Raw genomic sequence first — 24,082 nt, forward strand, 5'->3', positions numbered from 1 at the left:
ATCCACATCTGTTTTTTCCCAATTTACTTTTTTATAAATTTCCCTTGAAAATGTGACCTCCAAGTACACACGTGCCATGCCTTTTTTAAAAGTCTAAATTCTGCTGTTACTCATGTGTACATATAAATTACCTTTCAGAGTAGCAGCCATGTTAGTCTGTATCTGCAAAAAGAAAAGGAGTACTTGTGGCACCTTAGAGACTAGCAAATTTATTTGAGCATAAGGTAATAGAGCATGTTTCTAACTTAACAAAATGACTGTGTTCTGCTATTTTAGGTCCTGGTCCTGCCAGGTACATTTTGGTACATTTTTAACGTTAAGCATGTGAATAATGTAATTTATTTCAGTGGTACTGCTCACATTCTTAACTTTTAAGTGCATATGTGTTGGAAAGGTTGAGGTTTTAAATTAAAAGGTTATCTAATATAAAATCACGGGTGTAGAATGTACTTGAATAAAGCATGGATGTGCATAATATGAGTATGCTTTGTTCGGTCAATGTAAATCATTCTTCATTTGCTAAAGGAATATCTGGTGCTGAAATTACAACACTGAGGTCAACCAAATTATATTTAAATGATCTTTTATCATGAAAGTTGCTCAGAGTAATTCTCCAGTTTCCTTTGCTTTAATCTAATTTGGGGATGCTCTTTGTCATTTTGACAACACAATCTGCACGTGAAGATTTCTGTTGTTCCAAATAAACATACTCCAAAATGTCAATTTTGAGGTGGGCCTTTGAGTCTCACTTTGATTTGTTGAAATATGCTGCTGTGCTTGTGTTTCAACAAACCTACTGCAAACAGGCTTTCATTCCTAATGCTCTCTGTAAACCTAGGTAGTAAATATCCAGGGGTAGGGGGTATGTTAGTGACCATGCACTTCCATGCATGGAGCATATTTGCAGGAATTTCAGTGGTTCTCAAAATCTCTGAAGCTTTTTTTAAACTAGTTGATGTGAATTAAAGTCTACATGCTTGAACGGCAAACAAGTCAGTGGAAGGATTTGCCAGCCTACAGCTAGAGTGAGTACTATTATTAAAATTCCTTTGCTATGCAATTAGTAGACTCAAAGGGCCAGATTGTTCAACTCTGTATTGACCTGCATTCAGGTTGATGTAAAGTTTGTCTGTTTGGTATGTGCATCACTCTTCCAGTTCACCAAGAACTAGAGTAGTGGACATCCCCAAATGAGTTTTCTGCTACTTAAAAATATCAGCAATCTGCTGAGCAGTTTCTGATTTATACAGTCCCATAAATCATCCTTTATACTGCCTTTAGGTGGAAAACATTAGATAACTTCAGAAGCAATACATCAAGTGGATTAGTAAGTTTCAAACAGTGGCCTCCATTTTGGAATGTGCAGTTTTGCCAATGCATGTTTCAAGCACTGGGTTGCAGAGCAGACCGTACTCTACATATATTTGCAAGAGCACATATGGAAGGGGTGGGCTATGAGCCATGTTTTCAACAGGCCTTATTTTCATTTTTAACCACTTATTAGAATTTAGCCACTGATTATGTTTCACTTACATTTAAAATTATTTGGAATGGATCAGCACAAAACTCCAATATGCTTTGGAACAGACTCATCCATGGAGTAGCTAGATTTGTCAACCACATTTGAAATATCATCAGAAGAGTCTGTTTCATCCCCTCACTGTATGATGTTTGAGCTTCTAGTCGGGTGACCAGATAGCAAGTGTGAAAAATCAGGATGCAGGGTGGGGGTCAGCATTTATAGAAGAAAAAGCCCCAACTATCAGGACTGTCCTTATAAAATCAGGACATGTGGTCACCCTAGCTTCTAGTGGACAAACTTCTGTTTCAGAAGGATGTTCCTATTTGGCTTTTGCCATTTTAGCCAATTAAATTGTAATAAACAGCCAGAACAAGTGGTTTTTTTGTTTTATATAAAATTTACAAGTGGCATCCCAAAGAAGAAATGTCTTAATAGTGGTGAAACTGTTTAGTATAATGCATGCAAAAAAAACCTGTGCCAAAAGTTTTTTTTTTGCATTTGTCTCATGTTACCTTCTAAAGTTGTACTGTTACATACATAAAGCTACAAGTAAGTTATTCGTAAGTGTTACAATGCTTTTCACCAATGAAGAATTTCAGTAATCTTGTAAATGATGCATAATAGTTGGAGTAAAGTTAATTTCAATCTGATTTTTGTCTTGTATTTATTGTATGACTCTGCCTAAATTGGCAATGGAAAGTACATGCTGTTTGGGAAAGCAGTAGAGTATCACTTATAAGAGCTATAAAAGAAATGAAAAATGGTGGCTGTTTTTGAAAGAAGACAGATCTATATGGTATTCCACATCCTTCAGCCTCTGGTGAAGAAGAAACTGTTATGATATTCTACATACAAATTGAGCTGCGTTGGAATAATTGGATGCTGGTTTGGACCACTTGTTCTTTCTCTCACATGCCCAATGCAGGTTTTCCACCAACTTAGTACTTTTTGGGGGGGTAAAACAGTTTAATTTCCAGTTTTTGCCCCAGTATTCTGTACCAATATCCTGTCTAAGTCCCCACGTAGAGCATTAAGAACAAATGAAAGTAAATGTTCAACTGTTTTGCTCTAGTACAGATGCTGTTAGCAGGGCTGTGAATGTATGTGAAACTTCTGCCTACACAGACGGCCATAATGGGGTCAGATCTTGTTCTTGTAAGTTAGGACAGTGCTCAACCCCTGAAGTGTTAGCACTGCATTTGCCCAGCGTGGCTGCCCTTTGCCCATGTCAAACTATCTGTTTAAAGGCATGCTATGGCTGGAAATACACTTCTTTAAAAAATATATATATAATTACCATTTGTTCTCATGCCCTAATACATGGATGCAATATTTTGGTTGTAAGCCTCTGCAAGGAAATGCAGAGTGCGTAGCGATGCCTTTCAATTACTCCAATAAATTGAAATTAATTGTATTGAGTGTTTTCATGAAACACAATATGGGTCTGGTCAACTTTTAAAAAGTGTGTTATTTTGGAGCCCTGACTACCTGTAACCTTCCCTTTGTTCTAGAGATGGTGTTGGAACTTCTCCGAAATCATCATGTATAGTCTGAAGTCAATGCTCAATCATTAGCTAGATTTTAAATCCTAGTTTAAAATATTTTAACTATTTTACATAATTATATATGCCTACATCTATCGGCTGCCCTCACCTGCTACCAATGACCACGATATGTCTTGTGGGGTCAAATTCTGTTCAATTAGACGAGTGCAGTTACTCCAGTTTTATATCTGCTAAACGGAATAGATTTGGTCCAATGAGCTCAAATCAGTTTATTGCTGTGAGGTTACATTGTCCCAAAAAGAAGTGTGGAAGGGGGCAGCCAGTTTAAAAGGCAACATAGGGATTGTGAGTTAGCTGACTCTTAAGGAAGGCAATAACTCTTCTGAGATAAGTGGACCTGTAATTTGTGACCTGCTACCTTGCTTGGCCTCACTGAGAGTCTGGTCTTTTCTGTTATTGTTAATGAAAGCAGCCCTAGCCACGTTGTGTTCAGTGTTCTGCACTCCCCTTCTTTGTAGAAATTGCATGCTGGTAAGTTGACTGTTCTCTCAAGGCAATAGCATTAGAACTAGTTGCAGTGTTTGTCTTACAAAGAACACAATGCCAGTGATGCTTCTTGGAGTCATCTTGCAGGAAAAAAGTTACTAAATTAGCAACTGTTGTGTAACTTTCTGTAACTGTTGTGCTTCAAGGTGCTTTGCACATGTCTATTCCACTGTAGGTGTCTGGGGCCTCCAGTGCGCAGTTGTCAGTTTTTACTCTTAGCAGTACTCATCAGGGAGGCCCAAGCACCTTCTATTGTGTCTTGCACACCATGCAGGCATAAAAGGCCAAGCTGCCCCAGAACGCCCTCAGTTCCTTACTGCTGGAATGACTCCAATAGAGAGGGGAAGGAGGAGGTGGTGGTTGTGGAATGGACATGTGCAACACGTTTAGAAGAACAACCATTCTGGAAAGAACCATTCTGATGTCCGGTCCACTGCAGGTGACTCATGCTATCCCATCTGGAGGTGGGTTTGGAGTCAATTTGAACAGGGACTGAAGTACCGTTCGTCCAGATTTAACAATCTAGAGACTGCGGAGAGATTGCATAGTGGGAGGCAAATGTGTGACAATGCTGAAGAGGTTACTACTCTGCAAAGTACAGGTGCATGAGCCAGAAATGCCATAAAGTCAGCTTTGGATCTAGTCAAATGACCCAATACTCTATCCTGAGGGTTCATGTTAGCCAACTGGTCACCTAGGCGAATACAACTAGATATCTACAACAAAAATCCTTTGCATGGAAACCAGGCAGCCCTTCGTTCTGTCGCAAATACAACAATAAATTGAGACAAAGACTGGAAAAGCTTTTTAGTCTGTTCCAATAGAATGCTAACACTCTTCCAACATCTAGAGTTTGGAATGACTCCTCTCCCTTATTACCATGAGGCTTTGGGAAAAAGGTTAAGAAAACTGGTTGGCTTGTATAGAAAGAGGAGATGACTTTGTCTCATTTAAAAAAACAAAAAAAACCTTGGCTGTGGACAAAGGTAGACTTTGTCTGCATTAAAAAAAACATATGGAGGATCTGATACTAATGCCCTGAACTCCCCTATTCACCTGGCCAATAGAATGGCTATTAAAAATGCTACTTTCTTTGAAAGGTGTAACAGGTTGCTAGAGACTCAAAGGTGGGACCCATCAGCTTTGTTAAGGCTAAATTCAGTCTCCATGCTGGAATAGGACTCTGTACATGTGGAAACAGCCTATCCAAACCCTTTAAAAAACTTACAAAATCAGGTCGGAAAAAAAGGAGTGGCTATCCACACAAGGATGAAATGCTGTTATAGCTGCTAGGTGTACCCTAATGGAGCTAACTACTAATCTTTGATGTTTCAGATAGAAAAGATAGTGCAACACTTGCTGAATAGAAGTAAGAATGGGGGCGACCCCTTTCAGCCTTGACCAAGTGGAAAAATTCTCTCTTAGTCAGGTAAGTTGTCCTCATTGATTGTTTTGTACTATTCAGCACTACTTCCTGCACTTCTCTGGAGCAGGACCTCTCTGCTGATGTTAGCCATGAAGTCTCCAGGCCGTCAGGTGAAGAGCATGAAGGTTGGAATGGAAGAGGTGGCTGTGATTTGGCAAAACTAGGTCTGTGTGAAGGAGGAGTAACAGGGACTGATTGAGAGGTCTGAGAGCTGTGAAAACCAGCATTGGTGGGGCCAAGCGATGGCCTTTAGCATAACACTGGCCTTGTCCTGTTTGGCCTTGTGCAGAACTCTTGTCAGAAGAGGGATGGGAGAAAAGCATGCAATACAAAAGCATCCATCAATGAACCTGGGCTGTGTCCTGCTCTGAAGCAGAACTGGTGACATTGTGTTGTCCCTTGTTGTAAATAGATCTACTTGGAAAGTTCCCCAGAGCTGGAAAATGGACCTTGCTATGTTTGGGCAAAGGGAGCAGTCATGGATAAGCAACCTGCTCAGGTGATCTGCCAGCATATTCTGAGTCCCCAGGAGGTGGGCCATTTTCAAAGTATAGAGTTACTGATGCAGAAGTCCCAGAGCAGGATTGCTTCCCAACAGAATAGTGAGGTCTGGGCTCCTCCTACATATTTACATAAAATATGGTGGTTGTATTGCTGGTGAGCAACAATATGCCCCTTCCCCTAATGCAAGGAAGGAACGTCATGGAAACTAAATGGATAGCCCACACGTCCCTGATGTTTGTGCATACTGAGCTCTTCGGGAGACCAGAGACCCTGCATCTGCAGGTGGCTCAGCTGAGCCCTCCCCATCCCAGGTCCAATGCATCTGTGACTAAATTAAGAGTGTGAGATGGGGCAAAAAAACTCCCATGCATACATTGGTCGAGTCCATCCACCAATCCATAGAATATTGGATGTGAATTGGTACGTGCATTAACATGTCCGTGTGGTGCTTTCTTGGAGAATATACTTCTGCCACCTGGCTGTGAAGGAATTTGAGGTGCAGTCTGACATACTGGACCATATAAGTGCATGCTGACATGTGCCCCAGCAGCCTTAAACAACAACTCATCATGGTGAGAGGATAAGCCTTGCTTTAAAGTCCAGAATGAGGCTTTGCATTGTATGAAATCTTGTCTGCAGCAGTAAAGCCCTGGCTGTTGTCAAGTTCAGGACCACTCCAATAAATTTTATTTTCTGTTCTAAAGATGGGACTGACTTGTCTGAGTTGATCAGGAGGACTAGCATGTCAAAGGTGGATCAGATTTTGCGAATGCTGGACACCAGCTGTGACCTGGATCGACCACTTATCAGCCAGTTGCCCAGGTAAGGGAATACATGGGCCCCTAACCTCTGGAGGAATGTTGCCACCAGTGCCATACAGTTTGTAAAAACATGTGAGGCTGTTGAGAACCCCAAGGGGGGAGGACCGTGAACTGATAATGGTGGCCACTGATAGTCAATCTCAGAAACTTTGTGTCCCTGATGAATTGCCACATGAAAGTAGGGTGTGCCCCTGCCTGTGTCTGTGTGTGTGTGCGCTGCAAGAGGCCGGAGACCCTAATTCAGCAAAACAGGGAGAGGGAATCCAGGCTGGTAGAGCAGGAGGGGCCCAGTGAAACCCCAGGACATCAGGTGACCTCCCTGAAAGAGAGTCTAACTAGTCACACCTTTCATCTGGGAGCTTCTTTTAACTTCAGAACAGTATCTCAGAGGGTGAAATTGTAGCATCCCAGCAAGTCTTGCTGGTTTGCAATACCCTTCTGGAATAAAGCCGTAATCTGCCTGTGGAATGACGCTTCCTCCCAAATAAGTCAGGATTCTCTCCGTCTGAATTTTTTGGGGTTGAAGCCTGGTGCCATGGTCTGTCTTTTTCATTAGCTGCTGGCACTGCAAGGGAGCCTGGAGGATGATGGTTATATAGGTGCTCAAACCCTGGGAGGGGACATAGTGTCATCTCTCTGCTCTTTTCACAGTCAGTAGTAGGGACGCTGGAGTCTGCCAGAGGACCTTGGTACGCTGTAAGCCTCATTTATCAGCAGAGCTATTCTAGCTTGAGCCGCAGATGTCTGAATGTCCACCAGCTTGTGGATTTTTCCCAGACCACGTCTGAGTGGATATCTATGGCCATAGCCATCTCCTCAACAACTCCTGAGGAATCGTAAAATCATCCAGAGGTGAAGAAATAGGCTCCGCTACAGTTGCCTCATTCATGGATGAGGAAGAAGATGTTAACAGTACAGGGGATGGTCCAGTGCCGCTTCTCTTGTGGCTGTTTATGAAAGGGATCCTGACTCTGCTTGGTGCCAGGCTCAGTACGGACACTATAGTGCTTATGGGGATGATGCTCCTGATACCCAGCAGATGAAGCCAGCTGAGATGGCTCCAGGGACATTCTTGATTGTAGGGAGGACGTCCCAGGGGTTCCAAAAGGGCCATTGGTATGGCCCAGTCCTCAAACAGGCATAGTCCAAAGGTCCCTTCTATAAGTTCCCAGCTGATACTGATGCAGAAATCAGGGCCCTCCTCCGGATGGGACCGACTAGGTTGGGATACGTAGGATCTCACTTCAAAATCTCGTGAGGAAGAAGCTGCTTCTTGAGATCAAGCTGATGCCATGCCGATTGGTGCCAGTGAAGAAGTTCAGACCCTAAAGACAGGGGTGCCTGGGAGATCTGTGGCTTTCCCCTAGATGGTGCTAGCCTAACTGGCACCCTGGAGCTGCTCAGTGAGGAGGTGAAGGTGCTGAAAGGTGTCTTAGCCAATGGTGTCAGGTGAGTCTCTTGAACCGGTGATGGCAGCACCAAGAGTTTCAACAACTCTCTGATGGCATCAAACACCTCAGGAGTATATGGTACTGGGAAGACACATGGCACAAGGAGATGCCAATGAAGGTGCTCCAATAGCTGGTCTCAACAGGCCCACACTGGGCTTTGGATTCAATGAACTCTCCTGTTTAGAAGTGCTTCCTCCTTTAAACACCCTCCTCAGTCTTTAGAGGACCTTATCCTGTTTGAGTCTCTTGAGGACCCTGGTACCAAGTCCAATTTCCAATGTCTCTTCATTGGCACCTGTGAGGCCGATCTGCCTGTCAGTATCAGTAGACTGGAAATATACTACTGACTGACGCCGCTGTGATGGGTACCCTGACCGAGGTAGAGTAGTGAGATGGAGGCCGTAGTGCCAATTCAGTAGGCGGATTTTTTAATTTGGCTGCCCGGTCTATCTTTTGAATGGGGTTTGAAAACCTTACAAACGCCACACTTGTCACTCACATGAGCTTCCCACAAGCACTCAAGGCAGTTGGGGTGAAGGTCACTATTAGGCATTGTCTTGCCACAAGAGTGGCAGAGCTTGAAATCTGGAGAACATGGCATATCACCAATACTGGGCCCAGCACCAAACTGGTTGCCAGAACCACACAAAACCACAAAAACTTATTTTTTAAATTCACAACACTATCTACAGGTCCTATATACAGATATCAAGTAAAGACTTGCAGAAGCAAGGACCGGGAGCTTTAAACTGTCACGGGTGGTAGGAAGGAACTGAAGAGGGTCTCTGGCAGCTTAGCTCTTTATGCCTACATGGTGTGTGTGTGAGAGAGAAAGCACAGAGTAAAAACTGTGCATTGGAGCACCCAAACACCTACTGCAGAACAGACATGTGAAATCTCTCGAAGAATGAGACATTTGGAAGTGAGGGACCAAAAAAGGTGGTGCATTGATTTTTATTTGATCCATCTCTGTATTGTTCATGCTGTCAACAAGTCACTTTTCACCCTCTTGCTTTTAGTACTATGATATAGGAAGCAGGTTCAGTTGCAGCAGTATTGAGACTTCTCTCATTTCCCCGGATGGACATTGCTTTCCTCTTCTTAACAGAAGGTTCTAGATAGAAACAGGGAGCTGTTTTTTTCAGCTGAAGCAGAACCAGTAATGTCTTTAAGGTCATACATCTCAGGCTTTCATGAGGATTACCATGGCTTACATGTAGCAGGCTCATATCTTTACATTTCAGGGCTTTTTTTATGATCTTTTTCAGTTGCCTTTTGTTGTACTTGTTTCTTGGCAAGTTCTTGGTACTCTTTTCACCTTGAAGAGTCTGAGTAGCATGCAATTTGCCATTACTCCGTTCTCCTTTAGTGCTATCTGTCATAGGAGCAAAATTGAGAGAGTGTCTGCAACAGACTGGAACCTTTTCTTTTCCTGAAACTGTATCTCCTACAGCATGTGTAGTTAATTTGCAATTAGGCTTTGATCGATCTTTTATAGACTTGGTTGCCTGGGCCAATTCTTTTTTGGTAGATGGTGCTATATCTATGTGAGGTAAGTGAGTGACTGTTTCCTTTGTCTTTGGTTTTTTAGACTTATTTTGTACTTGGTAGCAGGTGAAGGGAGCATCTTTACAGCAGCCTTTTACCTGGAGGTACAAAAGCATGTTAAATGCACATTAATATAAGTGGATTTTATAATAGTAAAAATAAAAATCATTAATGCAGTAGCTAAGTACATTTGTGGTGTTGATATTAATTGATTATAATTCTTCAAATGCTCTTTAGAACCAAAGCACCTGAAATTTACTAAGGACTTTTTTACTCTTGACCTCCCTTATAAAAGTTATTTTCAGCTCTTCCTGCAAGTCCTAAATCTGCAGAGACATTTTTGTGGTCCTTTTCATCCTTTTTGTGGTCATATAAAGAGATGACTGTTGTGCACGTTTTGGGGCAGTTATGTAGGGACATGACTTTCACAGATTTCCATGACTTTTCAACATCTCATATCGTCCTGCAAAAGAAAAACTTTTCCTTCCAACCCAAATCAACCCGAGGTTAATTTTGCAAAGGCTCGCTTGAATTTTTCTGATCTGCCATGAAATCCTCACCTGTAAGTGCAATTGTCTAGGAAGCTGAAACTCACTCAGAGAAACTCTTGTGGTGTTCCGCACCTTAGCACAGTCTCCAAGTTCACCCACGCAGCTACAATTGCATTCTACTCTCTGAGCCAAATTCTGATCTCAGCCTTACCACCGTAAATCCAAAACAACTCCACAGAAGACAGTGGAGGGAAGGAAGGGTGGTTCTGTGGTTGGAGAAAAGGATTTAGAGGCAAAAGAGCTGAGTTTTAGTCTTGGTTCTGTCACAGGCTTACAGTGTGCAATACTTCTAACGTAAAAAATTCTTGATTTTTTTTTCAGTTGGAGGTAATTGACATTGGAATCTGGCCTGCTGTCTCTGAAAAATGAGTGCTATAAAGTAGCTGTAACAATTCTTAACATCTTATTGCCAAATTTTGCTGTTTATAATGATATAAATAAGTAACTGAGCAGTTTTTGGCCTCTACACAGTTTGATGTTATCCTGAGGTTTGGTTGGCACATTTATTACCCCCTTTTCTCCCTGTCTCAATTCTCTGACCAAAATGGAAGGTGCTAGTCAAACTCTCTAACTGTAGGAAATTAATGTCCTTTTGCCTTTCTGATCTTTACTTTGTTTTTGTTTGGAGTTTTTAAATATTTGCATTCATAAGTGTTACATGTAGTTTACCAAAGCTGCAATTAAAATGCCTAATAAATTTATAAAATCTAAATTAGATCTACAAGAATGGGGAGGTGGTGTGAATGTGAAACTAATTATCACAAATACAATAAATACTCTTGCTGAAAATGAAATACAAAAGTTAAGGAAAAAATCAGGGTGTTTAAAAATGAATTTACAGATATTTTTAGTCATTTTTTATCTAATACACCCATAAAACTTAGATGTTGCAGAAGCTAGGCTCATAACTTTCTGCTGTAACCAGTGTCTTTTTCCTATCATCTGTCAAATAAATTACTATCAGTAGTGCTGACATCCAGTTAATGCAAGTTTATTTAATTACTATACTGAACATGGATGGTGTGGCTTTCTCCTTCTAATCAGTCATTTTTCTATTTTCTCTTTGAAGCGTCAGTGTTTTCAATTGTCTGATAGACACCACCTTTTCTCTTTTCAGGCCATGGAAATGTCAGTAATTTCACAGGTCCTTATATAATGTTTAAATAGTGCTATCTAGTGAAAAGTGTACACAGTACTGTCTGAAGACTGGAAAGCAGATGTTTGGACTGATTCGCTCTTTCTACATGTTTTGGTTATTTGTGAAGGGTCTAATTTAGTCTTAATGGTTTTCTGATGTTTCTTTTACAGCATATTTTTAAAATTAAGTACAATGTTGGGGACTAGTAGAGAGACACCAGCATCCTACTTGTAGTGCTTATTCAAATATATCTTAAATATCTCTGCTCACATAAATGTCAGTTTATTTCTAGAGAAAAGGATATTTTACATTTAAATACAGTGTTATGGTATAAATCACTAGAGAATTTACTACCACTGCTACTTTTAATTAAGACCATAAAAATAAGGCAGATTGCATCTGTTGTCCTTCTGGCTAGGGTGTTTCTACCTAAAAGCACAAGACAAGTGCAGATATAGAACAGGGCACATATTGTAAAATGAGTTAGTCTATTATAAAATGGATGTTGGGGGGAGAGAGAGATAACTGACCTACCGAATGATGTCTCTATTCTGACCGCTATTATCATACATGTGCAACTGTAGTACTGTGATAAAATTGCATAGTTAAGACAGACCCCTGGACTTTCTACTGCCTTGATTCTTGTAAACAAAATACAATAGATATTTCCTCTAAAAAACAGTGGTGGAAATCATTAAGACTATTTACAGCCAGTTCTGTTTTTGAATAAATAACAGTGTATTCTCATTCCTGTTTTAAAAGCATGAGAGCACCAAGTGGAAAAATGAACTATCTTGCTACAGTATTTGTGATCTAAAGTTATAATACAAAGCACTCACATCTTCTGTTATGCCAGATGCACCAAAAAATCCATTACTTCACAGAATGGAATGTAGGTAAGAAGAATTTATTTTCATTGTCCTGGCTAGATTTCTAGTTAAATGTATCTTTCTTGTGGTAGTTCACATATGTCTACAACTTCTACCAGTAAACAAGCACCACAGCATATCAGATGTCTTCAAAACTAGCCATTATAAAAAGAACTCTTCTAAATGTTTAAGGAAAGGTGAGGGAGGAAGGAAGGAATCTTACATTGGAAATACAGGGACAAACCCTATAGTCAATATTCAGGCTAAAGCCTGGTTGAAATAAAACATCAGGTCTTATAAGAGATAATGGCTCAGTAATTTTGCCCTAGTATACTCTGCAAAAGCCAGGCTATCTAACTGATGATTTTGTTCCCATTTGAGGATGACCCCACTACTCCTGACCCAAACTCATATAAATAATTATCTTAGAACTATGTATTCTCTAAATTTATCGCAAGGTATTGAATTTGCCACTAGTGACTGCTGTCAAAGGGGCTTATTTTTCACAATCACTCTTCAGGAAAAGGAAGTAAAATAAAGGAATTTTTTTTTTTAAAAAGGCATTAATTCATCTCCAGTTACAGCTGAATACCTAACACCTAGTGTGGTATGGGTTCCCCTCTCACCACAACTAGCTGAACATTCAGTAGGTGGCACTCTTCCCTCCACACTAGAACCACTATATTGTATTTCAAGTGATCTCTTGCAGCTGTTCAAGATCAAATAGAAGGCCTGACCACTTCGCAAATAAACAGTAGTGACATAAGCCATTGCACTCTGCTTTAATTCCCACAATAACTTCTATTGGAAAACAGCATTATTCACATCTGCCCTAAACTATTATGCAACAGTGATGTGTGTTGTTGAAGGGCTGCTGTATTTCTCCCCTAGAGGTTACTGCACATCAATAGTGGGCAATTTCTTCATGTAGTTTTTTAAAATAAAGAAGTCCTTTCATTACTTAGCCTTTGCTTCTAGTTACTGCCTAGAAAGAGCTTGCTTTCTCTCTCTGGATCTAAAGCAGTGCATACATGAGGGTGAGTAAATAGTTAATATGTAGAAGTCTGTAAACTGCTTTGAAAGTATCATACTATAAAAATATGAATTCTGGATTTAACTTTAATCTCCTATGACTGATTCTCTGAATCTTAAATCAGCTAGATGGTAAGTTTAGAGCTCTGGCGTAAGAGTGGAACTTGTGATAATTGGGAACTCGTATTATCGTCCCTATTACTTCCAAGTTACTGTCAAATGCATCAAAAAGGGGGAGAGAATAAGTAAGTGGCTGCCAGTCACAGGAAATCTTTGACTACTGAGAAACATGCAGTCATTTTGAATGTGGATAACTTTTATCGAAGCTATTCTAAATTGTGAATGCAAATTTAACCTGTATTTTATGGAGGAAACTGTGACAGCTAATTAATCAAAATGAAATGTACATTTAACACAGACAAAACTTGATATCCAAGTCCCTCTGTTTAATAACAGATGAGTCTGGCCTCTGTTAATAAAACATGAAAACAAAACAAGGAAGCATACCCAAAAAAATACTAATAGTACTTAAATCAATAAGTAGAAAGGTGGTAAGTGAACATTTAACCATGCCACTGTGAAAGAGCTGCTGTTCCTGGGGCTACTTGACTAGTTCTGCTGCTCTTTTAAGTCCCAGTTCTGCAAAGCATTTAAGCAAATATTCAGCCCCATGGATCTCTATTAAACTGAAGCACATATTTAAAATAAAGAACATTCTTAAATGGCTTGCTGAATTGGGATGAACTCAAGATTGTGCTAAAATGCATTGTTGAGCCAGGTACCCCATGACCATACTTCGGCCTTGTCTGCATGAACAATTAGACTGTGGGGCAAGCTGGGGTGCGAATCTGTCCCACACCAGTCTGCCCTGCTCTAAACTGTCTGTGTGCATTAACGATTGTTAAAGTGCTTTGAACTAAGGAGGACTAACTCAAAGCACTCTGACAAACTTAACATATACCAGCAGGGTGTACATGGACAGTTAAGAGCATGGCAGGCTAGTGTAGCATATATTCACATCCCAGCTTGCCACAGTCTGAATCTATGCTACACTAGCCTGCCATGCTCTTAACTGTCTGTGTGCATTAACGATTGTTAAAGTGCTTTGAGCTAAGGAGGACTAACTCAAAGCACTCTGACAAACTTAACATATAGCAGCAGGGTGTACATGGATAGTTTAGAGCAGGGCAGACTGGTGTGGGATAGATTCGCATCCCAGCTTGCCCCACAGTCTAATTGTTCATGAGGGCTGCACCTGAATGAGGTGAATGCATTTAGTTCCAGTAGAACTTTAAATAAATTAATATGGGGCAATGGGGATTTAGCATACTGTCTACCATAGACAGAGATAGTTAATCTATAAACTGGAAATTAAATTATTTGGAAGTAACGCATAGTATTATAACTGATACATATAAGTAGCCACCTACAGAAATTAACAAATGGACAGTCTCTGCTCACAAGGAGCCCAAGTACAATGTATCTTCAATCTTTTTCTCATCATATAATGAGTTCAAACAAATAGAAGAAAATGACATGAAGTTACAGTATAAAAATGTTAGGTCAGTCTAGAAGACATTGCGGTTATTGCAACATGGCTGACCGTTAAGGAAGGGAATAGTCCAGGAAGCAGTTGCACCGCTTGTGTGTTTGATTCATTTCCTTGCTTGGCCTCTGAGAGACTTCTGTTTTTAATACTGTTGGTGAAAGGACCTCTGATCTCATCATATTTTGTGTACTGTATTCCTTTTGTATGCAGATACTGCATGTTACCAAGATGACTGTACTTTCTCAAAGAAACAGAATTAGAAGTGGTTATAATTTTTCTATCTGGCCAAAGAGCACAGGGCCAGTGTAACTGCTCAGGGCCTTCTTGCAGGAATGATGCTTTTGGAAGCTTTGGGACAAAGGATGATGGTTCGTGAATTTGTTTCTCCTTCACTGTATCATGAATGATACAGTCAGTTTGTTTCTCCCCCTTTTGTTCTATTGTTTTAGTACCCTTACTACTGGAAGCAGTCTCAGCTGAAGTAGCATGGAGCATTTTCTGATTTGCCTGGGAGATAGCTGCTTTATCCTTCTTAAAAGAAGGATCTGCACTATCTTTTGGAGTTGCATCTTTCACTGGTGGCAATACCAGCAAAGACTTTAAGTTTGAAGATTCAGAGCTATCTGGAGCAGGCATGGTAGGCTCAGGGGTCTTTACAGCTTTACTTTTCAGGGCTTCTGGGTTTTTCATTTTTTCTGGGTGCCATATACTGTATTCCTTTATTGGCAAACTTTTCTTTTCACCTTGAAATGTTTGAATAGAGCACAACTTGCCATTACAGCTTTCTCCCTTAGTTCCATCTGTTGTAGAACAATTGGAAGACTCACTAAAATGGACTGGAACCTCTTTCTTTTCTGAAACGGTATCATCTATAGCACATGTGCTTAATTTGCAAACAGATTTTGATTGATCTCTTGTAGTCTTGGTTTCTTGGCTCTCACTTTTGTCATTAGTTTGCCTCATATCTAAGCAAAACAGGCAACTGTTGACGGTTTCATTTGCCCTTGATTTCTTAGCTTGCTTTTGCAACTGAACGCAAGCAAACGGAGCAGCTTTACCCCAGCCTTGTACCTGGGAACAGAGAAATATGTTAAATCTAAATACTAGTTGCTTCTTCACAAAAAAAAAAAATTAACTATGTACAATGTAACAGTAATTATTAACTAATAGCATTTATGATGCTACTTAGGTTTCTTGTTTGGGCCAAATTAACAAGTAGTTTTTTATTCTTAGCCAGGCCCACTTAAAAAAACCCTGTATTCAAAGAAGTTTTTTATTGACAGGAAAACCAGTAGACTCCACAGATTTTTTTCATCCCCGTTTTAGTTTTATGCTTGCAGTGCTGTTCTACAGAGTCCTACACTGCAAGCCTCAGAGACGATATCTAAGACCATGAAAAATCCAATTTCTATTACATTATATTAACTTTAAAAGAAAAACATGTTCTCTTTCTCCAAAAGTCTTGGATCTGAGAGATTACTATAGCTTTCCTTAGTTTCCACTTCTTTACTAAACTGAGTACAGAACAGAATTGTGATGTTTCTTTTATGATCCATGTACAAAACAAATGCATTTCTAGTGCCATTTCAATCAAACAATCAAAACAACATACGTTCCACTGCTGACAACTAGACTGCTGACTAGGAGTGGATTTTACTTAGCTTTTGATTCACTAATATTAATCTCTTGCAGGCTTCAACAGGACAACCTTCCAGTTGAGAGGAGAAAACCACATCACCTGCTACTGACTGCTTAAAATTAAGAGCTCAAAAACTTAAATACCATTTTACAAGATCCCTCTTCAGAGCTCTACACTAGCAGCCTATCTCTGCATAATTAAATTTGAAAATTTAAGACAGACTCTTACCAAACATAGAAGTAGTGACCATAAACTAGAGGTGGAAACAGGACACAAAAAGCACATCACCTACACAGAGAAGTGATTTCGCAACCAATCTGGGAGAAGAGAAAAGCTTCTTTTTGCGCCACAGTCCAAAGTGCAAGGAAGTGGGAAAGACTTGCTTATATTATGAGAGAACCATTTACATTAAAAAGCAATGAGTGGGAAGAGACATGAATTTGAATGGGACCTGATCTGGGAGTCATGCTCAAAGGCCACCTAGCTGCTTAGGCCCCAGACCTGATTTATGCAGCCAAATACCTACCTTCCCCTGGCTTGTGAATCACTTTGGGGCCGAGGTAGGAGATAAGCACCTGGATGCCCCAGAGTCTAAAAACTTAAGCATCTAGGGAACTTTTACAGTGGAAAGTTAGGCAGAGTTGGCTTAAGCATCTACAGCAGTGGTTTTCAACCTTATTTTCATCTGCAGCCCCCTACAAGTTTTCAAATGGAAGTGTCTCTCTCCTAGTCCCCAACATTGTACTTTAGAAATTCACCTTTGGAAATTCAACCTGTGGTCCACGGACCCCTACCATAGAAGTCTTAGACTGAAAACTGACTGAATAGAATTCAATTATAAACGTTGCACATGCTCAGCACAGCATTTGATGCAGCGTGAGAAAGGGCGCTGAACTGTGAGCTTCTATGGTAATGATGATACTTCCAGGTTTTGACCTGTGGGTGCGGGTATTCACATACTTTTGATTGGTCAGAAAAACAGAGTGCCTTTCCTGGGATCTGAAATTTAATTTTCATAGTTACCTATCGCAGACCCCTGAGACATAGTCTGTGGACCCCCAGTTGAAAACCACTAGTCTCCAGGGTTAGGTGGCAGCCAAGCAGGAATTTCATAGAGTGCAGAAGTGCTGCATACAAGACGTAGACACCTAAGCTTTGTAGATCACACCTTTAAAGTTTAGAAAGTCTTAGCTTTTCAGTTATATCAGCAGGTACCAGAGAACTTAGACCTAGAAATATCTACTCAACTCAAGAAGTTACAACAAAATAATCGGACTATCCAACACCATCCTCACCCCACTAACTGTATTCCTAACCACAAAAACCGCTTTTCTATACAGATATGCCTGCCCTAAATATAGGTTACAAGAAACCAGTCTAGAAGACTGCATTACTGCAGGGGGAGGAGGAAGACAACTTTAACACAAGAATGTCTTTGGTGTATGTCCACACCTAACATTGGATAGAAAACAGTTGTTTATCTTAGTTATTTTTAACCTTCTAAGCCCCCCTAGAATAGGGTTACCATATTTCAGGTTCCCCAAAAGAGGACACTGGGAGGGGGAAGGGGGAACTGGCGGGAGGTACAGTTGGAGGAGCAGTAGGGGATACCTGTGTCAGTGGTACTCACTGGAGGTGGGGGGCAGAGTTGCTCCCTGTCATGGTGGCAGGACAGCTGGCAGAAGCCCAGGATGCAGCCACAGACAGTGCCTCCCTATGGACCCCCTCCCTAGGCCTGGGTGGACAGGATCTGGCAGCTTTGTCTGCAAGGGAATGGACCAAACAGCTGCTGATGCAGGGGAGATACCAATCAGGAAGCGGTCTAATCAGGGCTCTTTCTGAGCTGCAGCATCTGCTCTGAAAAAATCCCAGATATTTCCTGTTTTGAAAAATCCACCTGGACAGCGGATGGAGGCTCAAAAAAAGAGGCAATATCTAGGAAAACCTGGACATATGGTAACCCTACCCTAGAATGGGAAGACCTGAACCTATTGTACTCACACAGTCATTCTAAAAAATTCATAATCTTAAAACTACAGAAACCAGAAGCCTCAAAAGCCATTTCCCTCTGTGACACAAGAGAACTGTCCCCCCAGATGAACTATTTACTACTCTGATATAATCAATACTGTACACCAAATTCTTAAGGCATCTGAACCATCACAACCCTACTTGCCTTTTCTTCAAGAATCTCATCTGTTTTTTGTAGGTAAAAAGGCAACAAGCAGCTTTAATCAGGATTACTTCAAACGTGAGTACCATTTATACTAACCACTATTAATATTCCTTCTATTCAACTTCATTGGAGCTACAGGAGAGGAACTTACTTGGAGGTTTAGTGAGGTTTTTCGGTATTCCATATGTCTATGCTACAAGACAGTGACAGACATTCCATTTCATTCTGACTAATCTGCAGCTGTAACAAACTAGATCTCTGTTTAGTTTAAGAATAAAACCCTAAACAATATTTTCAGTATGTTCTTAAAGTTACTCCATAGCTACCTCTGCTTTTTAAACAGCTCCCTACAACTATTTTGAAGCTCCTAGCCTTTTGGTGTTTTTTTTAAACATTTGTAGTGTTAAATATCTTGTTTAAAACAATCAACTGTTGATTTGTCATGATTTTTCCCCCATTCTCAACTTTGACTCTGGTTTAGAGGCTTTAAGGTATCCAGAGCAGTATCTGCTGACTTTTCAAACTACATTGTATCAAAACAAATGAATTTTTAAATAGCCATTGTTAGCTAATATTCCAAAACTGCATTTGAGAATTTTTTTTGGCTAAGTCATTTTTCAAGACATAAAATGTAACTTACAGCTTCCTCCCATCCTGTCCTGATGACATATTCCAAGGACCTTTCATCTTGTTCAAATACATTCTCGCTGATGTCAAGAAGAGTATAAACTTGATTCCTCTCTCTCCTCTCATTTGGGTAGATACATTGCCACTTGCTTTCCTCTGCTTTTTTATTGGTAATGCTTTTTTCTAAATCTACTTCATTCTTCTTGGAGGAGTTCATCATGGTCCCAGCACCCCAAGCTTCTACCCTTTAAAGCTGCAAAAAGATCTATGTCTTAGATAATCTATCTGGCAATTATTGTTCAGATATCCTAATTTTAATGCAAGGAGTTTAGGGCTGCTGCACCACTGAGCTCCCTGAAGACCCAATCCCAAAAGGATTTTTTTAACTAAAGAACCAGAATTGGGTATTTTATGCCAGTCCCTTAGCTTAGGCTACTCTTTGAGCCACTTCCCCCCAGCCCCTTTCCACCTACATCCCCCTTCCCGCGCTTCCCCCTCGGCCTCCCCCCCCCCCATTCTCAGGCTCCCCTCTCCTCCCCCCATTCCCGGGCTCTACCCTGCCCCCCGTGCTGCTCCCCCCCCCCCGCCACCTTTCGGTCCCGGGGCGCTGGGAGATGGAGCCGCGCAGGCCACTGCGGTTGTTCGCAGCCCCCTTCCCACCCCGAAGCCGTTACCCTGGGCGACGCGGTGGGGGGGAGGGGGGCGGAGCGCGGCAATGAGCGCATGAGCAATGGGGTGCGAGGTGCGACACAAACAGCCTGCGGGGAGGGGATGGAGGGATGAGGAATCAGGAGAAGGGGGAAGGCAGTGGGGGAAGGGCTGGAGTGGCTGGCAGGGCTGAGGGAGGAGGCAGTGGCAGGAGGGGGAAGGGGATGGAGGGATGAGGAAGCAGGAGAAGGGGGAAGGCAGTGGCAGGAGGGCTGGAGTAGCTGGCAGGGCTGAGGGAGGAGGCAGTGGCAGGAGGGGGAGGGGATGGAGGGATGAGGAATCAGGAGAAGGGGGAAGGCAGTGGGGGGAGGGCTGGAGTGGCTGGCAGGGCTGAGGGAGGAGGCAGTGGCAGGAGGGGGAGGGGATGGAGGGATGAAGCAGGAGAAGGGGGAAGGCAGTGGGGGGAGGGCTGGAGTGGCTGGCAGGGCTGAGGGAGGAGGCAGTGGCAGGAGGGATAGGGATGAGGAATCAGGAGAAGGGGGAAGGCAGTGGCAGGAGGGCTGGAGTGGCTGGCAGGGCTGAGGGAGGAGGCAGTGGCAGGAGGGGTAGGGATGGAGGGATGAGGAAGCAGGAGAAGGGGGAAGGCAGTGGGGGGAGGGCTGGAGTGGCTGGCAGGGCTGAGGGAGGAGGCAGTGGCAGGAGGGGGAGGGGATGGAGGGATGAAGCAGGAGAAGGGGGAAGGCAGTGGGGGGAGGGCTGGAGTGGCTGGCAGGGCTGAGGGAGGAGGCAGTGGCAGGAGGGGTAGGGATGGAGGGATGAGGAATCAGGAGAAGGGGGAAGGCAGTGGGGGGAGGGCTGGAGTGGCTGGCAGGGCTGAGGGAGGAGGCAGTGGCAGGAGGGGTAGGGATGGAGGGATGAGGAATCAGGAGAAGGGGGAAGGCAGTGGCAGGAGGGCTGGAGTGGCTGGCAGGGCTGAGGGAGGAGGCAGTGGCAGGAGGGGTAGGGATGGAGGGATGAGGAAGCAGGAGAAGGGGGAAGGCAGTGGGGGGAGGGCTGGAGTGGCTGGCAGGGCTGAGGGAGGAGGCAGTGGCAGGAGGGGTAGGGGATGGAGGGATGAAGCAGGAGAAGTGGGAAGGCAGTGGCGGGAGGGCTGGAGTAGTTGGCAGAGCTGAGGAAGGGGGCAGTGGCATGTAAGGTAGAGGATGGAGGGTTGAGGAAGCAAGAGAACAGAGGAGAAGGTGGAGGGGGATGCTGGTTTGAAGCTTGGTCTGCTTCTGCTTTCCCAACCACCACAGAAAGGGCCAAAAGGTCTAGCTGAGAGATGCTTGCTTGGCCTGTCAAAGCTAAGTTTGCACCTCCAGCCCACCATGCTCCAGGTCATAGTCCTAGGCCATCCCGCTGGCCATTATTCCTTGTTTGTGCTGCAGGATGGGCAGCTGCACAGATGCCCCCATAGCGTGATGTCACCTCAGCCCAGCACAGGGTTGACTCAGGCTGTGACTGTGGGTAAAGATTTCAGCAAATCATGATGCCATGTAAATGCTGCACTGAAACACATGCAGCAAAATCCCACATTGCAAGAGAAGGATACTTAGAAAACTCCTTGGAATGACTGTCCAGGGATGAAGTCTCCCCTTCCCAATAGGCAAGACTTCGCAGACTGTTGCCAAGGACTCTTTGTGGGATCAACTTTTTTTCTGAACAGCTTTTTCCAGTCCCATTCCTTCATTGTGGGCACTTGGGCCTTCCACCTCTGAAGAGCTGGGTTCAAAACTTGATGTAGGGCAGAAGTGAAAAAGTACTTGGTGGCCTCATCCTTGTCCCTAGTAAACATTTCCATCTGTAATTGGCCTACACGAAGGGTGGTAGCCTTTACCTCTCTGTCATTCACACAGACAGCAGAAAATTTCGGATAGTGCCTCTTTGGCCAGAAATTAGATAAAAAATATTGAGTGCAAAAGGGTCTATGGCAGTTCAGTTTTAGACATCTAGGAGAGGCAGCCGGAACTGGGCAATTGTGAACAGGCAATTAGGACCAAGTAGTTGGAAACTGACATTTGGATGAGAAAACATGGAGAATGTTCAGATCAGTATCCATTCACGTTGGTCAATGAGGTGGTGCAGTTGGGAATGGGAAGTCAAGAATGGCAGTAGAGATGTTGGAACAAGGCATTTAGGAATAGCATCTGTAACTGGGCAGTTTGAGAGGAGGAGAAAATAAGATAGTGTAGACAACAGCTTAAGGCAGCAGTTCCCAAACTTGTTCCGCCGCTCGTGCAGGGAGAAGCCCCTGGCGGGCCGGGCCAGCGCTTTCCCCGCACAAGCGGTGGAACAAGTTTGGGAACCACTGCCTTAAGAAGGGTATGTCTACACTACGAAATTAGGTCAAATTTATAGAAGTCGGTTTTTTAGAAATCGGTTTTATATATTTGAGTGTGTGCATCCCCACAGAAAATGCTCTAAGTGCATTAAGTGAATTAACTCGGCGGAGCGCTTCCACAGTACTGAGGCTAGAGTCGACTTCCGGAGTGTTGCACTGTGGGTAGCTATCCCACAGTCTCCGCTGCCCATTGGAATTCTGGGTTGAGATCCCAATGCCTGATGGGACTAAAACATTGCAGCGGGTGGTTCTGGGTACATATCGTCAGGCCCCCGTTCCCTCCCTCTCTCCGTGAAAGCAAAGGCAGACAATCGTTTCGCGCCTTTGTTCCTGAGTTACCTGTGCAGACGCCATACCACGGCAAGCATGGAGCCCGCTCAGATAACCATCACCATATGTCTCCTGGGTGCTGGCAGACGCAGTACTGCATTGCTACACAGTAGCAGCAACCCCTTGCCTTGTGGCAGCAGATGGTACAATACGACTGGTAGCCGTCATCGTCATGTCCGAGGTGCTCCTGGCCATGTCGGCCAGGAGCGCCTGGGCAGACATGGGCGCAGGCAGGGACTAAATTTGGAGTGACTTGACCAGGTCATTCTCTTTAATCCTGCAGTCAGTCCTATTGAACCATCTTATGGTGAGCAGGCAGGCGATACGGATTGCTAGCAGTCCTATTGCATCATCTTCTGTCAGGCAGCCATGAGATGTGGATGGCATGCAGTCCTTCTGCACTGTCTGCTGCCAGCCAAACATTTAAAAGATAGATGGAGTGGATCAAAACAAGAAATAGACCAGATTTGTTCTGTACTCATTTGCTTCCTCCCCCCCCCATCTAGGGGACTCATTCCTCTAGGTCACACTGCAGTCACTCACAAGGAAGGTGCAGCGAGGTAAATCTAGCCACGTATCAATCAGAGGCCAGACTAACCACCTTGTTCCAAAAAGAACAATAACTTAGGTGCACCATTTCTTATTGGAACTGCCTGTGAAGTCCTGCCTGAAATACTCCTTGATGTAAAGCCACTCCCTTTGTTGATTTTAGCTCTCTGAAGCCAACCCTGTAAGCCGTGTCATCAGTCGCCCCTCCCTCCGTCAGAGCAACGGCAGACAATCGTTCCGCGCCTTTTTTCTGTGCGGACGCCATACCAAGGCAAGCATGGAGGCCCCTCAGCTCACTTTGGCAATTAGGAGCACATTAAACACCACACGCATTATCCAGCAGTATATGCAGCACCAGAACCTGGCAGAGCGATACCGGGCGAGGAGGTGACGTCAGCGCGGTCGCGTGAGTGATCAGGACATGGACACAGATTTCTCTGAAAGCATGGGCCCTGCCAATGCATGCATCATGGTGCTAATAGTGTTGCAGGTCTGGGACGATTCCCAGTGGCTGCGAAACATTCACATGTGTAGGGGCACTTTCATGGAACTTTGTGACTTGCTTTCCCCTGCCGTGAAGCGCATGAATACCAAGATGAGAGCAGCCCTCACAGCTGAGAAGCGAGTGGCGATAGCCCTGTGGAAGCTTGCAACGCCAGACAGCTATCAGTCAGTTGGGAATCAATTTGGAGTGGGCAAATCTACTGTGGGGGCTGCTGTGATGCAAGTAGCCCACGCAATCAAAGATCTGCTGATATCAAGGGTAGTGACCCTGGGAAATGTGCAGGTCATAGTGGATGGCTTTGCTGCAATGGGATTCCCTAACTGTGGTGGGGCCATAGACGGAACCCATATCCCTATCTTGGCACCGGAGCACCAAGCCGGCGAGTACATAAACTGCAAGGGGTATTTTTCAATAGTGTTGCAAGCTCTGGTGGATCACAAGGGACGTTTCACCAACATCAACGTGGGATGGCAGGGAAAGGTACATGACGCTCGCATCTTCAGGAATTCTGTTCTGTTTCAAAAGCTGCAGGAAGGGACTTTATTCCCAGACCAGAAAATAACTGTTGGGGATGTTGAAATGCCTATAGTTACCCTTGGGGACCCAGCCTACCCCTTAATGCCATGGCTCATGAAGCCGTACACAGGCAGCCTGGACAGTAGTCAGGAGCTGTTCAACTACAGGCTGAGCAAGTGCAGAATGGTGGTAGAATGTGCATTTGGATGTTTAAAGGCGCGCTGGCGCAGTTTACTGACTCAGACCTCAG

At 43.4% G+C, this 24,082-nt stretch overlaps 1 protein-coding gene and 1 long non-coding RNA gene across 4 annotated transcripts in view; one reads left to right on the forward strand and one right to left on the reverse strand.

Moving 5' to 3' along the window:
• Positions 1-3,267: 3,267 nt before the first annotated feature.
• Positions 3,268-19,642, reverse strand: C12H16orf46 (chromosome 12 C16orf46 homolog). Of its 3 annotated transcripts, XM_048870557.2 has the most exons (4): positions 19,495-19,642; positions 18,918-19,157; positions 14,517-15,533; positions 3,268-9,421 (listed from the first exon to the last, which is right to left on the reverse strand). In XM_048870557.2, exons 2-4 carry the CDS (start codon positions 19,122-19,124, stop codon positions 8,777-8,779), a joined length of 1,869 nt encoding a protein of 622 aa, XP_048726514.2. In that variant the 5' UTR covers positions 19,125-19,157; positions 19,495-19,642; the 3' UTR covers positions 3,268-8,776. The 3 variants fall into 3 exon arrangements, with proteins under 3 accessions (XP_048726514.2, XP_048726516.2, XP_048726517.2); XM_048870559.2 differs by lacking the exons at positions 18,918-19,157; positions 19,495-19,642 and adding an exon at positions 17,732-17,856; XM_048870560.2 differs by lacking the exons at positions 18,918-19,157; positions 19,495-19,642 and adding an exon at positions 17,713-17,812.
• Positions 17,858-24,082, forward strand: part of LOC125645264 (uncharacterized) — a 46,616-nt gene continuing 40,391 nt past the window's right edge. Inside the window, exon 1 of the long non-coding RNA XR_007359268.2 lies at positions 17,858-18,352. This is a non-coding gene — a long non-coding RNA (uncharacterized LOC125645264). The remainder of the gene's footprint in view (positions 18,353-24,082) is intronic.

The sequence above is a fragment of the Caretta caretta genome, chromosome 12 (genome assembly GCF_965140235.1).
Source record: "Caretta caretta isolate rCarCar2 chromosome 12, rCarCar1.hap1, whole genome shotgun sequence".
Taxonomy (NCBI): Eukaryota; Metazoa; Chordata; order Testudines; family Cheloniidae; genus Caretta; species Caretta caretta.